The 15,686-nt window shown below is 25.8% G+C and overlaps 1 protein-coding gene across 2 annotated transcripts; it reads left to right on the forward strand.

The window, feature by feature from the left end:
* Positions 1 to 4,714: 4,714 nt before the first annotated feature.
* On the forward strand, positions 4,715 to 13,955 carry LOC136074737 (uncharacterized). Of its 2 annotated transcripts, none has more exons than XM_065787066.1 (2): positions 4,715 to 4,982; positions 13,372 to 13,955. In XM_065787066.1, the coding sequence occupies exons 1-2, from the start codon at positions 4,958 to 4,960 to the stop codon at positions 13,896 to 13,898; spliced, it is 552 nt and encodes a 183-aa protein (XP_065643138.1). In that variant the 5' UTR covers positions 4,715 to 4,957; the 3' UTR covers positions 13,899 to 13,955. The 2 variants fall into 2 exon arrangements, 1 of the variants encoding a protein (XP_065643138.1); XR_010635379.1 differs by having other exon boundaries at positions 4,972 to 5,103.
* Positions 13,956 to 15,686: the final 1,731 nt, after the last annotated feature.

A 15,686-nucleotide genomic window follows, 5' to 3' on the forward strand; every position in this document is an offset into this window, starting at 1 on the left:
TCTTGAATCTTTGCTGCCATTATAATTAAAGACTCCAGGTTCAGAAACTAACACTTTAATTTTTTTATTTTAGTAGTTCATAAGCTTTTTTATATTTTTAGTGCTCCTGGATACTAAAAACTAGGAAGAAGTAATCTTTTTGTGACTTTTAAACCGGAGTCCTTATTGGGGCTCCACATCCCTGAGTAAAATTTAATTTAGGAGGGAGGGGAGGGGGAGAGTTCTTAATAAGCCTAAGGTGGGCAGGATAATTTTCTAAAAATTATCAAACATCAACTTCTGTGTATTAGGCACTTAGGAGTACCACCTTTTATGCCTTTCATTTTTCATAATTATTCATGTTTTATGTTTTATAACTAACAAATTTAAGTCAATTTGTCCATGTTTTTTTTTTCCGTTTAAGAAAAAGACCTCTTTACAATTCTTGTAACAACTTTAACTAAACTAGTCAGGACAACATTTTCAAGGCAAAGTTTGAATAGTCATGTCTTTGAAACCGTTTGGAATTAAATGATAAGATTTTGTAAATATTCATAACTTAATGTTATTTTTTTATTGTGCCCTGGATACATGGAATCGCTCTCATGTTATGAGGGCAATTTAATGCATGTTATGCCCTCTTGTTTTGACAGCAATTTGATGCCGTCAAGTTATGACGGCAATTTTTAATGCTTATTTAAACCTTTCAGGTTATGTTTTTTTTTTTCAAAAATTTTTAATAGTTGAATTTTTTTATCTTGTATCATTTTGTCTGAATCTGTGTGTGTAATCTAGGCTTTTGTTATTCAACCACACTTTTTTAAATGACATCTTTGAAGGTGAAGACTTCCCCAGTTTTTGCTTGAAATTGTTTTTTGTATTAGTTTTATTACAATAGTTTCAGTTTTCTTCTGGGGGTAATGATACTGAGTTTTCCTCTTTAGATTCCTTAGCAAATTGTTCTGAAATTAATCTAGGTGTGTCAGTCCATCTACTTTATTTTTTGTAGGCGGTTTTACTTCCCTTTTTTATAAGCTGATCAAAAGAATTTTGATATTCTTTTGGTCAGCCTATGCTTTATCCATTATCTGCTAAATGAAACAAAAATATCTTTTTTATTTTATGTCTTTTCTTTGTTTCTTTGTCGCAAAGTAAGTTAATTTTAGCTCACCTTGAGACAGATGTAAAATAATTTTTTTTATTTACCTTTGTAATTGATTGGATGCCCTTACCTTAAATAGTTGATCTTTGATCCGAAACTAGCTTAAGCAAATTTTCGTTCTCATTAAGCAGACAGAAAATTAATTCTTATGTACTTCTTTACAGCCAAAACTAACTAAGTTTGGTGTACTTAAGTTACCTCGATGCTTCACAATCAAATCTGCCTAAATTAGAATTAAAAGAGTGGTTTGATAAGCTTATATATGCAAAATAGAAGCTTTTATTCCAGTATCCAATAACATAGTGCAAGGTAGACTACCAGTATTTAGGTTAACACCATCTAAATATTGTTTTAGTAAATATAGTTTTTTAAATTTATTTAAAATACTATATTAAAACAAAAATAGATAATATTTAAGCTAAATCACAGTTTTAATCTAGACTTCTAATTTACATTGTCTGTGGTGCAATTATGTATATGGAATTAATAACAATAATCAATAAAACAAAAACCTAAGTAAATAAAATTTTTCAAATAAAAAGCAAATCTGCTTTTTGGTAAATTTGATATTTAATTTAAAATGGATAAGGTTGATCACAGTTTTGGAGCTCCCCATTTACAAATTTTTTTTACATTTTGGAGCTCCCCAACTTTACAAATCTATGAGAATTTTATATTATAATAGTTATAAAAATGAAAAGAAAACAAAGTTACTGGTCTAACAAGTTACTGATAGATAAAACAAAATAATATAAAATTTGTATAAAAATTAATATAAAACATGTATAATGTTGTTAAAATGTTTTATAACTAAGTAGAGAATAGTTTCACTTAATATTTATTCTTATATTTTCGTGATAATAATTAATATAATGATTGTATAAATAATTTTTATTGTGTAAAGTATTACTCACTTTTTAAGTTGTTTACTTGTTTGATTTTAAAATCGCAAGACTCACTTAGATGTTTTTAAGTAAAGTTTACTTTAGGTTTTTTTAAAACTTTTTGTTCATTTACAAATTATATGGTTTTATTTTTTATGCACCAAAATTAAATTTGATGAAATTTATTTATAAATTATGATCCTTTTTAAAGTAAAACAATCATTATTTTTATGTATATTTTATAATTATTTTTTTTGTAATTTCTCCGAGATAAATACCTTTATGTTTTTTTATATTTTTTTTTGTAATATAGCAGTTCTTTTGCAATCAAAATCTGATATTTTATCTTTAGCATTAATTTTCTTAGTGCTTTCTTATTTTTGCAAAACCTTACATTCTTCCTCTTTAAAAATAGCCTGTTTTTTTTATGTCATTGGTTTTTTTTATATGTTTTTGGCATCATAGTAATTAAATTTTGGGCCCAAAAAAAATTGTTCGATCAGACAGAAAATTAAATGTTTTTTTTAAAGGCTATATTAATTCTATAAATTAATTTTACCTATCTTATAAAATAATATTTTATTATAAATATATATCTAATCGAAGAATTTATTTTTGTTAAATTGACTTGGTTTTTATGTTACCAGTAAATTTCCGTAAAACGTGCATACTTGTATTTTTTGAATAAATCAGAGTGTTTTTTTTTTTACTTTTTTAAGTCTTTGTTATTTATATGCATAATTTTTGTTTAGGATTTTAATTTCAATTGTTTTTGCTTTTAAGTAAAATATTTTTAATTTATGTTTGAGTTTTGAAGATTTTTATAGACTGTTTGAAACCCATGGTGATTTTACATTTGTGATTTTAAAACCAAAGTATGTACATATGTATATATATATATATATATATATATATATATATATATATATATATATATAATATATATATATATATATATATATATATATATATATATATATATATGTATATGTATATATATATATATATATATATATATATATATATATATATATATATATATATATATATATATATATATATATATATATATATATATATATATATATATATATATATATATATATATATATATAAAGAGATCGTTTGTAAACTATTTTACTTTTATTGGTTTCTGTTGTTTTTTTTCTTATTGAGTAATGATTTAAGTTAATACTGTTGATTTATGTGACTTCTATTGATTAATGATTGTTACATTTTTTCTTGCATAATTTAATGCTCATTTGAACCTTTTTAGCTGGCGTGTTTTGCTAATGAGTAGAAAATTAATTTTATTAAATTACAAAGATTTTTTAAATTATTCTTAGATTTTTTTTACTTTTATCATTTTGTCTAAGTCTGTTTGTGTGATCTAGGCTTATTTTATTCTACCACACTTTCATTTTTTCTGAAAATTGTCATCATGTAGGTCCTGTTTTATTATTTTTGTTTTCTTTTCTTTCCTTTTCTTTATGCTCTTATCTAAACCTTTAAATAACATTTGGAGGTAAAAACTTCACTAGTTCTTACTTGAAAATGTTTTTTTATCAGTTTGTGTTGCTATATTTTTAATATTTTTTCTGAGTGTTGTGTTACTGAATGTATCACTTTATTCTTCTTCAGCATTCTTGGAAAATCATTCTTGAATAAATCTAAGTGTGTCAGTCCCTCTGCACTACCTTTTGTAGGCTGTTTTGCTTCCCTTTTTTATAAGTTAACCAAAAGATTTTTGATATTCTTATGATCAGCCTATGATTCCATTAACTGCTAAATAAAACAAGTCAGGTCTTGGCCAAAAATTTATTTTTTATTTTATGTCTTTTTTTCGTTAATTTGTTTGCAGGTCTGCAAAATGATATGTCGCTAGTTGAGCCAGATTTTGGTTCTCCTTGTAACATAATATGAATTTTTTCTTATGTTGTATATTTACCTTTGCAATTGATTAGATGCCCTTACCTAAGATTGTTCTTCTTTAATCAAAAAATAAATGAGGGAAATTTTTGTTTTCATTGATCAGACAGAAAATTAGTTCTTTTGTACTTCTTTGTAACCAAAACAAACTAATTTTGGTGTTCTTAGGTTATCTTGACAATCAAACTTGCATAGATTAGAGTTAAAACGGTGGTCAGGTGAACTTTCCCAGTAAACACAGATTGGTTCAGAGTTAGTCAATATTTATTTGAAATCGGTCGAAAAATGAGTAAAACGTTTAGCGACCTATTCTTGACTAAAAATCGACGCTTGATTTGAAATGCGTATTTCAAACCTTTTTATATATACGTTTACTAAACGTTGATCTAACGTTTAGAATATCGACTTACATTAGTCAATATTGTAAACCTTTCATCGATCTTAATTAAATGTAGACATTTACAGATTTAAAATCTACACTTTAAATCTTTTAATATATACGTTTATTAAACGCCAATCAAATATTTACAATATTGACTAGTGTAAGTCGTTATTCTAAATGTTTGATCGATGTTTAATAAATGTTTATTATATTATAATATAGTATAAGCCATTGGTCAGAAGACTAACAGCTAAAGTCACACGGTTTATAATTAAAATGAAATAGAAAACATTAAAAAATTATTTTTTATTGGCTAAATAATTAAATTAAACTTAGCGTTTGCGTTTTCAAGATTCACTTCCTAACAACAACTGAAAGCAAAATGACTCATAAATAAATAATAAACGAGTGTCGATTGCGCCATTCTAATTCATGGAAGTTCTTATCGCAACAATCTTACATCCTAAATCTTAACAAATCAATGGACTCAGACGTTTTGATGGATGTTTGCTCTTAACGTTAATCTGGATTTCATTCTAAACGAATAATCGACCAAATCTGAAGTTTTTTCTAAACGTTGTTTTGACGTTTAATAGACGTTTGTGTATTTACTGGGTAATTATGCAAGTAGACTACAAGTATTCAGGTTAAAACCATTATTATTATGTATATTAATAATCAAAATATAATAATAGTTATTGTGTAAAATATTACTCACTTTTCAATTTGTTCACTGGTTGTACTGATTATCAAATCACAAGACACAGGTTCGTTTAGATGTTTTTAAGTTAAGTTATTTTTGCTTTAGGTTTTTTTGAAACAATTTTTTGTTCATCTACAATTTATATGGTTTTTATCTGTTATGCGCCAAAATTCAATTTGATGAAATCAATTGTGATTCTATATTTATAAATTATGACTTTTTTATTTGCAATTTATTTTATTTTTTTTTATTTTTATTTTTTTGTAATTTATCTTAAGCAGAGATAAATACTTTTATAAAGAATTTTTCGTTTTTAAATTAACTTATGTGTGCCTCAAACAGATCTCAGTTTGACTTTTAATTTGTGTCTTAAATAAAAGTTTTGAATCTGATCACAAACCATCAACTGCAAAAGCACAAATATATCATAGTTCAAATAAGTTATTCCCAATAAATTTGTCTGATAGTTTAAATTTGTCAGAAAATTGGTTTATAAAATTAAAAAAATCCTTTGCAGATATATTAAACAAAACGTTTTATTTCAAAATATATGTATGCAAAACAGATGGCTTCATTCAGGAAATAAGAGATTTTTTAAGCATTTTTTGTCAATTAAGACATAAGAGTTCTTTTATTGGATAGGAACATGAATTTAGATGGGATATAAATTCTCATCCAAATTAAATTTATTGAAGATGCAAGAAATCAAACTTTCCAGACAAAATCGTATTTTTAAACAGAAATGTAAGGCTATCAGTAAAGCTACAGTTTTACTGATAGCATTACCAGATTACTTTTTGTTTGAATGGTTGTTATTAAAGTTAAAAAGAATAAAACAAGGTGCATCTGCTCTTGTAATATATCCTCAATCGAAAAAGGAAAGATAGATTCAATTTTTTTTTTTTTTTAAGTTTAAAGCTTTTATAAAAAAACAAACCATTATTATAAAGTAAGTTAATTTATTATGCTTTTTAAGCAAAAATATTTTTTTGTTTAACTCGCAGCGTCAGGCTCGCTTTTACATGTAAAAGCTGTATAAAACTAATACGATACCTACAATAGAGATCTTGGTGTTTAGGATTTTTTAACATCGCGGTAAACGAAATAAAACATTTTTAAAATTGTAACTGATTGTGTCGACAAAAAAGCAAAATTTATGTCAACACACTATTAAAACTAACTACATGATTTGAGTTAGTCATCAAAAGTTAAACCCTCCGTCGGGTGCGCTTGATCGAAATGATACACGTCAATCATTTCTGTCTTGTACATGTTTTTGAGTAATGACTTAATGTTCTGCTTTTTAGTAACTTTTTTTTTTTTCCTTCTTTTATTATTCTACATCATTAAACATGTTTAAATCACTTCATATGAATTGATTTTGCGCCATTATATGTTACATTTTATAAGTTTGATTTTAATTAAAAAAAACTTATATCTGGTTAATACATTTTTAAATTAGTTGACGTAATTTGATATTATTTATTGTTCAATTCAACGGGAAGTATTTTTTTGAATTAAAATATCAAATTGATACATTGCGCCTCAGAGCGTTAATAGTTAAAAAAGTCTTTATTACCAAAGGTTGGATATAAATCTAACCTTTGGTACATATAATTAAAACATTTTTAATTATATTTTTGAATAATATTTTTTTTGTTCATTTTTTTTTAATATATAAGAAATTCTTCCCATTTGCCTCTAAAATGGATGATAGTGTGAGATTATTTATTCTTGAAAGTTCAAAAGATATAGCGGAATTTATTAGTCAAACAAAATCAAGTCTAAAAATCCATTAGTCTAACAAAATACTATATTTTCTCAACCTTTTGTTAGAGGAAATGTTTTCTTAAAGAGATGTTCTCATGAATTAATGATGTCTTAACTTATTTCAAGAAGTTCAAAAAATAAGGGTTACCAAAAGAACTCAGTGATATTTTACACCGTTTTAGAACAATCCCAATTTTAAAACAATCCTAAGATTACATAAGAAATGAAAATAAAAGAAAAAGATGCCAGACATTCACAAAATAAACGATTAACAAGGTATAATGCCACTCACCTAATTGTTTTGCCCCCCATAAAAATCTATTGCGGAAATTGCGTAAAAACTGTACCAGGTTTTGACGTTCAAAAAGATATGTTCGAACATGATGATTAACATATTAAATTAATATTATATAAATGTTATACTTCTTTTCAAAGAATTCAGAAACTTTTTTTTTTTTTTAATTTTTTTAAATATAATTAGCTTTTTAAAATAGTCACTCGAAACTTATATCAATTTGATAAATGCGCCTCTTTTATTGAAAATAGCAATTGTGATGGAATTTTCAATTATTTTAAATATTTCATATTTGTTCAAAGATTATTTAAGCATTCTATAAAAAAAACGGTTACCGTTTAAAACTGATTTAAATAGGAAACATCAATAAAACAATAAATAAGTATTTTACATATATATATCGTTTGCTTGTCTTCGTTACGTTTATATAATAATAAATTTTTTATGAAATTATTTATAATATATAACTTTATATTCGCTTCATTTATAGGTATTACTAAAGTAACTGATAATAATTTAGAAACTGTAAATTCTGCTTTAAAAAAAACGCGTTTTTACACGTTTTTTGTGGCTTTTAAATTATGATAATGACGTCAGGCAAAATAACAGTACCCAAATCTATTTTTTAATTTTTTATTTTTGTTTTATTTATTTCACATCAATAAAATTATTAGTTTATGTTTTCCAACGAAAATATATAATTTATTATTTATTTCACATCAATTACATTAATAGTTTATGTTTTTCAACGAAATAATATAATTTATTATTTGGCATGTTATCAACCTTTTAACGTGATTTAAACCTTATGGTGAAGCTTAGGGGAGAGTGGGGCCCCATGGCACACATTTGGTTTTTGCTTCCTAACAATTTTTTTTAATACACTTTTCTTTTAGGCAATTGATTTAACTTGTAGAATACATTTATGCCTACAAAATAAATTCTATAAATTACCAAAATATAACAGTTTAAACTTGTAAGACTAGTTAAAGTAAAATTAGAAATTTGTTTCAAGGTACCCCACCCATGGGGTACCTTGAAACACACTATGAGCATCATTAAAAAAGTAAATGAAAAGTATAAGACATAAAAGAAAAAGCAGAATTTTTTTTATATATAAAAAAAATAATATTTATAACCCAAATAATGCATCCAGTTGTCCAAGTCAAATTTCAGAAGACCAGATAAAATATCGTTTTAAATGTCATTTTTAAGCGTCAATAAATAATGACTTTGTATTGAAATGGGATCTCCTTGTGTTTTATTTACATTAATCTTTTTAAAATTGGCTATAAATATTAAAAGAAATGATTTTAAAAACTGTTTTTGACACAGTGGAGTACTATTCTACAGTTTTAGGACCCCCCACAAATGCTGTATCAAGTTACCCCAGACTTGCTAAAAGAAAACAGTTGCTTTATTTTTAGTATCAACTTGTTATTTTAATGATTTTGTTTGATAAAGTAAAAAGCTTATGTATTGAAGTTTACAAAATAATGTTACTTACTGATAGATACAATGAATAAGGTACCTTAAAACTTTAAAAAGTAATAAATTACTTTAACATTAAAAAAAAACAAATTTCGACCCCTCGCAGGCCTAAAAATGTCAAATGATATAATTTTTTTTTCAAAACATAGCTCTAGTAGTAACTGTTTTACGATATAAAAGTGGTTGTCACAACTCTTAAGGTGCCTCCACAATTACAATGTTTCATGGTGCTCCATGTATCATGGTGCCCCACTCTCCCCTACTTTCTTTTCAAATATAATTAAACTAACAACTTTAAACGCTATAAATATACCATAAATAATGTAATAAAACTGAGTAAATAAATATACCATAATTAATGTAATAAAACTTAGTAATTTAAATATACCATAATGTAATAAAACTGAGTAAATAAATATACCATAATTAATGTAATAAAACTGGGTAAATAAATATACCATGATTGTTCTAATAAAACTGAGTAAATAAATATACCATAATTAAATTAATAAAACTGAGTAAATAAATATACCATAATTAATGTAATAAAACTAAGTTAATAAATACATTTCAAAAAATTCTTTTCAGAAAATATAAAAAATCTTCGTGAGACCTGGAAAAGCAGAATTAGATTAGATTTGGTTCAGTTAGGGGTCGTCCATAAAGTACGTACGCCAATAATTTTGAAATTTGACCCCCCTTCACCCTGTTGCCATGCGTACTTTTTTGTCCCCATCCCCCTTAAAAGTACTTACGTTTCTCAAATTCCTCCCCCCCCCCCCATTCTCTCACAACTCCCCCTCCCCCCCTCCCCTTCCCCCCCCCCCCCACCTCTTCTCATCCCTCCTTTATTTTTTTTTCTCAATAAAAAAGTTTATTTAAAAAAAATAAAGACGGAGGTTACCTTAGATACTTTATACGACCCCAAATTTGTTTGTTTGCGCATTTTAAAAACGTCTTTAAGTATATATGCAAATAATAATTTAAATAAATTTAAAATACATCGAAGGTAAGTGTGTATTTAGGCGAGAGGTTAATGTGGCAGAAATAGTCGACGGAGATCCAGGTTAGATTCCCGGTGAATTCCATGTAAACCTTTTTTTTGTTTTAATAACGAATCAAATGTAAATAAACTATACTTAAGGTGGACGTTTTTTTCAGGCTCCCCTCTTTAAGTAAAAAACGAGTCTTACGTGAGATCAGTAATATTGAAAACAAAGGGTAAAACCCAGTGGGAGGGGCAACAGCAAATTTTGTGCCCTTTTGCTAATTTAAGAAGCTTTTTATTTTAGCAAAACCAAGCGGTCAAATTTGGAAGATTTTGAGACGCCATTGACACGGTTTTTTTTGGGGGTGACTCCGTCCCATCAACCACGGCCCTCAGGGCCAGTATATAAGGGGTGGCATGTGTGCATGGGCCCCCTCAGGATTTTTTGATGTTCTAGATAGAACACTTTCACACATCGTGCAAACTTCAGTTTGTTAATATGCCAAATGAGGTGGCATTGCAAAAAATTTGGATAACGGAGGCCTGGGAACAAAAAGCCCTAAAGCGTTTGCCTCCCCCCTTCTCTGCCCAAATGTGAGAGAAATATGTAGCAAAATTTTTAACTTTAACATCTAAAACTAAATTTAAATTTATCGACATATTTTATTTTTTGTAGAAAAATATTGTAAATTACAAAAAAGTTATGACTATGCAAAATTTACACCCCTCTCATTTTAGGGGTCGGGAGGGTAAGCGTTTTAAGGCTTTTTGTTCACAGGCCTCCGCCATCCCGATATTTTGCAAAGGCCTCCTCATATGGCATACGTATAAACAAACTTAAGTTATGAGTTTGCACGATGTGTGAAAGTGTCCTATCTGGAACATCAAAAAATTCTGAGGGCGCCCATACATGTGTGTGCATAGAGGAAAACTATACCCTCTACTCCATATACCATACATCTTTTTATGTTGGCAAACTAGAATCTTTTGTCAGAATGTAACTTTTCTATTGATTAGCTGGTTAATTGTGATAAATTAGAAAATCGAAGTACGTACTTTTAAATTAAACCCTCACCACCCCCCACCCCTCCCAGACGCTTTCGTACGCTTTTTGAAGACCTCCTCCTCCCCCCTATGAGCGTACGTACTTTATGGACGACCCCTTAACTTATGTATGTTTAGTTAATGTATGTTTTGTTAACTTCTGAGCAATTTGGAGGTACATTATTGACATTTTCGACATTTATTAGACTTTATATTTCATAAAAACGGTTGCGATAGTTACAATATCATTCTATGAAACTAAACGGTTGATTCAAATTTTGTTCGAATTTGTGAAAAGATTTTTTTAAAGTTCGATCGTCGAGTTTTAAGTATATACAACCTAACGTTTTTTTTTTCTTAAAAAGGTTTTACGAACTCACCATCGTTTATTAAAATATACACGGGTAACAAAACTTCCTAAACTTCGTAAGTAATTTATATATAGTAATATATATTCGTAAGTAAATTCTTCAGTTTTATATTCATTTATTTGTTTTTATTAAAAAAGTTTTTGTTTTAAAACTAAATTTATATATTTCCAAAACAATAACTTAGACGATTGTCTTTTGTATAGGATTGATAATAATAAGTATTTTTTTGTTGTGGATATATTAGTTAAATTATATTATAAATATGCAAGATTAAATTGCTAAAATATATAAACCTTTAAATTTAATGTAACATTTTTTATAATATTTTGATTTCTATCTCTAAGCTTATTCTTTTTAATATAATATAGCACATAGATACGTGTTTATATTTTTCAAACTATTTATATATTTAATTGTTATATGTTAATGCAAAGAGTTTTAAATTAATACGAAAATGGTGAAATTTTTTATAAAAACGAACGATTTTATATTGTTTCATCTCCATTTGTGTATGAAAATTTTTTACAAGAATATTGCAACTTAAAAATATCGCTTTCACGAAATTGAAGTTTTTTATTCGTTAATTTGTTTTTGTTTTTTTTAACGTATGAAAATATAATGAGTTTCCTCTTGGAAATACGATAATTGAGTATGAACGAGTAAGTTTTTCAATTAAAAGGTAGATTGAAAATAGATGTAAAAAATTAAATAAATATGTTTGAAAAAGAAATCAACCTGCCTTCAAAACGTTAGTTGTGCAAAATAAAAATGCATATTTATAAACCTTAAAAAATTCTTAAGTTAACACATCATCTCGGCACAAAAACTCTACACTGCAAAAAGTATGTTATCGTCGCGTGGAAAACATTGTTTTTACAATTTTTTTACTTTAAAAAATGTTTGCCATGCTTTTGTATGCCATAAACTAGTACATTATGATAAATGTATGTACGTATCTATGTCATACTACTTTTATAGCATACTGAGGTATTATTCAATTGCATTTTCAACCGACTGTTTTTATTCGTTTCCTTTTTCGTTCTATATGTTTACAACATTTGCACAATATTGTACTATTTTTATTGTAAGTCGGCAGTTCGTCCAAGTTAAATATTCTGGCAGGAACCTGTGTTTTGCAAAAAGTTTCAGATGTTTCTATGAAACAGTTGTGAATGAGAAATTATTTTCTTGTTTACGTTAAAATGTTTGTTACATGGATTTATTTTTTTACTTTTTAAAACAATTTGTCATTTGATGCGATTTTATGGTAAATTTTAAATTTAATCGATTATCGGTTTTTCTAAGGTATGTTTGTTGCTTGTTTTAATATAATATATATATTACATTTTGTAGCTATGCTTTCATGATGAAATAATGTTGACTATGATGTGTAAATGTCTCCTTTTAATGAATCTTTCTAATTTCTTTGTATTTCACCATGACAGCCTTTTTTCATAAGCCTTGCGTATTTCTGTTTCGCCTTTAATCGCTCAGTATAAATCAAGAAACGCATTTTGTATCACATATTATTATATATTATCTTATAAAATTTATAAAAATATATTATTTTGAAGACAGATAAAATGCGAAAATGCGGATATTTTAAACGGGTTAGTTATGTGAATAAAGTGTGAAATATTTTTCCTAACTTTTTTTTCTGCACTTTATTCCTCCACATAACCTGTTGAAAGTTTCAGTATTTTACGAATACAATATAAATTGTCCTTAAAGAAATAAATTCGTCAAAGTTTTTAATCAACGTCGAAATCGAATGAACAAATATTCTTTTTACAAAGTTTCTTTTGAAATTTGATTTATTAAAAACATTCACTTGTTTAATAAAATGTTTTATGTTTTATTAAAACAACCGAACGACGAAATTTTCTTGAAATATATGAATAAAAGAAAGTATTTTTAAGTTATATAAATGAATAGTTTTTGTTATGTTATTTTAAATATATTTAATTTATAATTTATATTTAAATTATTTCGTTTTAAAAATGTGATAAATGTTTAAATTAACAAAGTTAAAAAATTGTCTGTATTTTTATAATTTTTTTTAAAGAATTATTTTATTTAAAAGTTTCACTATTTTAATTTTTTTATATATCATTTTAATTTAATAATTATTTATGTATATAATAATATGTAAAAAATAATCTATTTAATAAAAATAAAAAATATAAATGATTTTTTATTCAATCATTAAATTAATAAAAATTAATAAAATTATATGTATGAATATGTAGAATATTATAATGTAATTTTTAATGTTATAATTTATTTTATATTATATTTATTTTTTATGTTATAATTTATTATTTTAATAATTTATTTGTTTATTTTTATAATTAATATTTAATTTTACTTTAGATCGTTTAAGAAAAAGTGAAGAATACGATGATTTATTCGTTGAATGTTTTTATGAAAGTCAATCATCATTTACTGATGAAATAAAATCAATTGTTGATGAACGAAGGTGGAGTATTTCGATTAACGATTGGAAAACTTCTTATTTAACTTCTTGCGAAACTTATTTCATAAATCATTACTTAAAATCTGGAAGAAAGTTAAAGTGGTTTCATGTTAATAAAAATATTTTAAGTGATGAAGAAAAAAAACTTTTAATACTATGTTCAACTAATGCTGGCGAAGTCAGCTTTAATCGTCCAATTAATTTTGAAGGATGGAAACCGAAAGATAAGATTGAAATGTTGTGGATATTGATCTCAGATTATTTAATAACAAAAAAAGATTTTGAAGAGAATTTTCTTCCGTGGATTAATCTTTGTGAAGACTTAGAACTTGACCTTCACAACGATATTGATTTTATTAAAGAAATTTGTGAATGGATTCGTTGTTCGAATGTCAAGAAGTTTGATATCGAGTACCGTGGATAAGATTTTCGTAACCTCGATGAATTAAAAAACTTTACAACACGATAAAATATTTAATACTTTAAATACATTTAAAAAAAAAACAATATTTATAAGTAAATAATGAAATATTTAGTGTATTAATTTATAATAAATATGTTTTTAAGTATACAAATTAATTTTACTAGTTTATTAGATTTATTATTTAAAAGTTTAAATTTTTATTAATAAAATATTATAAAATAATTCGTTTTCAAATATATTAATAGTTATGTTTATGTTTATTAAATATAACTATTACTATGGTATATAAATTTTTATAACTTTTTTATTGTTATAATTAATTTTTATTGTTAATATTATTAATAATATTTACTTTTTAAATTACGGTACATAATTAAATTTATTATTGTTTTTGTTTTTTTATATTTTTATATTTTCAGTTTTTAATTATTATGTTATTAATATATAATTTTTTAAATAATATTGTTTATAAATATTTGTTAAATATTTTATGTATACTTTTATTTTTTATTATGTTTAAGAATTTTTACTAAATATGCAAATTAAATATATTTTTTTTAATTTTGATATAATTTCTTTTCAAATAGTATCGTACTATATTTAAGATAAAGTCATAAGTTTTTGATTTGGTCAAGTTTTGAAAAAATTTAATTTTATAATAAATATAAAAATTATTTTTACATTAGATTTGCACTTTTTCTACACTTTTTACACGAATTAATGTTGATAAAAAATAATTTTTTATGGTTTTCGCTATTGTTTATTTAAGAGAAATGCGTCGTCAAGAAAATAAAAAAATTCGATGGTATAGTAGAATTTTTCGTCGAAGCTTTTCAGTTTGAAATTTCATGTTTCATCTCACGTTTTTACTTTATGTTTAAACCGTCTTTAAATTTTATTTAATCGATCAAAATGTAATAAAATATAAAATTTCAATAAATATTAAAACAAATATTTGAAGTTAATATATTTTTTTTAAAATAGCTTTCTTTTTTTTTGTGAAAAGTTTTATTTAAAAATTAATTAAACCTTTTTTTTTACGACCAACAAATAGTTCGAAGAGGTCGTCCAATAAGTACGTACGCTCATAGGGGGAAGGGGGGAGGTCTTCAAAAAACGTATAGGGGGAGGGAGAAGGGTTCAATTTAGAAGTACGTACCTCGATTTTCTAATTTATCACAATTAACCAGCTAATCAATAAAAAGTTAAAATTCTGACTAAAGATCCTAGTTTGCCAACATAAAAGAATGTATGGTATTGGGAGTAGAGGGTAAAGTTTCCCTCTACGCACACACATGCATAAACGCCCTCAGGAAATTTTTTTTTATGTTCTACATAGGATACTTTCACACATCGTGCAGACTCCAAACTTTAGTATGTTTATACCTATGCCAAATGAGGAGACCTTACAAAAAATTGGGATGGCGGCAGTGTGGGAACATAGAGCTCTAAAAGGCTTGTCCCTAACCATACGTAAGGGCACTAATAAAGTAAAATTTTCAACTTTACTACTTAAATTTATTGACAGATTTTAATATTTGTAGAAAATAATTGTAAATTACAAAAGTTATGACCATGCAAATTTTCCGACCCCCTAAAATGAGGAGGGTGTAAATTTTGCAGGGTCATAATTTACGTATGGGCAGGTTTTGCAGGGTCATAATTTACGTGTGGGCACATCCCACACCTTAAATGCTGGCCCTGACTAAAGCATATTTCAGGCAATCTATTTTTTTAGTTAATGAAAAGCAGGTTTAGCAGCACTGTGGTTAAGGGGGTATCCCTCTG

The sequence above is a fragment of the Hydra vulgaris genome, chromosome 01 (genome assembly GCF_038396675.1).
Source record: "Hydra vulgaris chromosome 01, alternate assembly HydraT2T_AEP".
Classification (NCBI taxonomy): Eukaryota; Metazoa; Cnidaria; class Hydrozoa; order Anthoathecata; family Hydridae; genus Hydra; species Hydra vulgaris.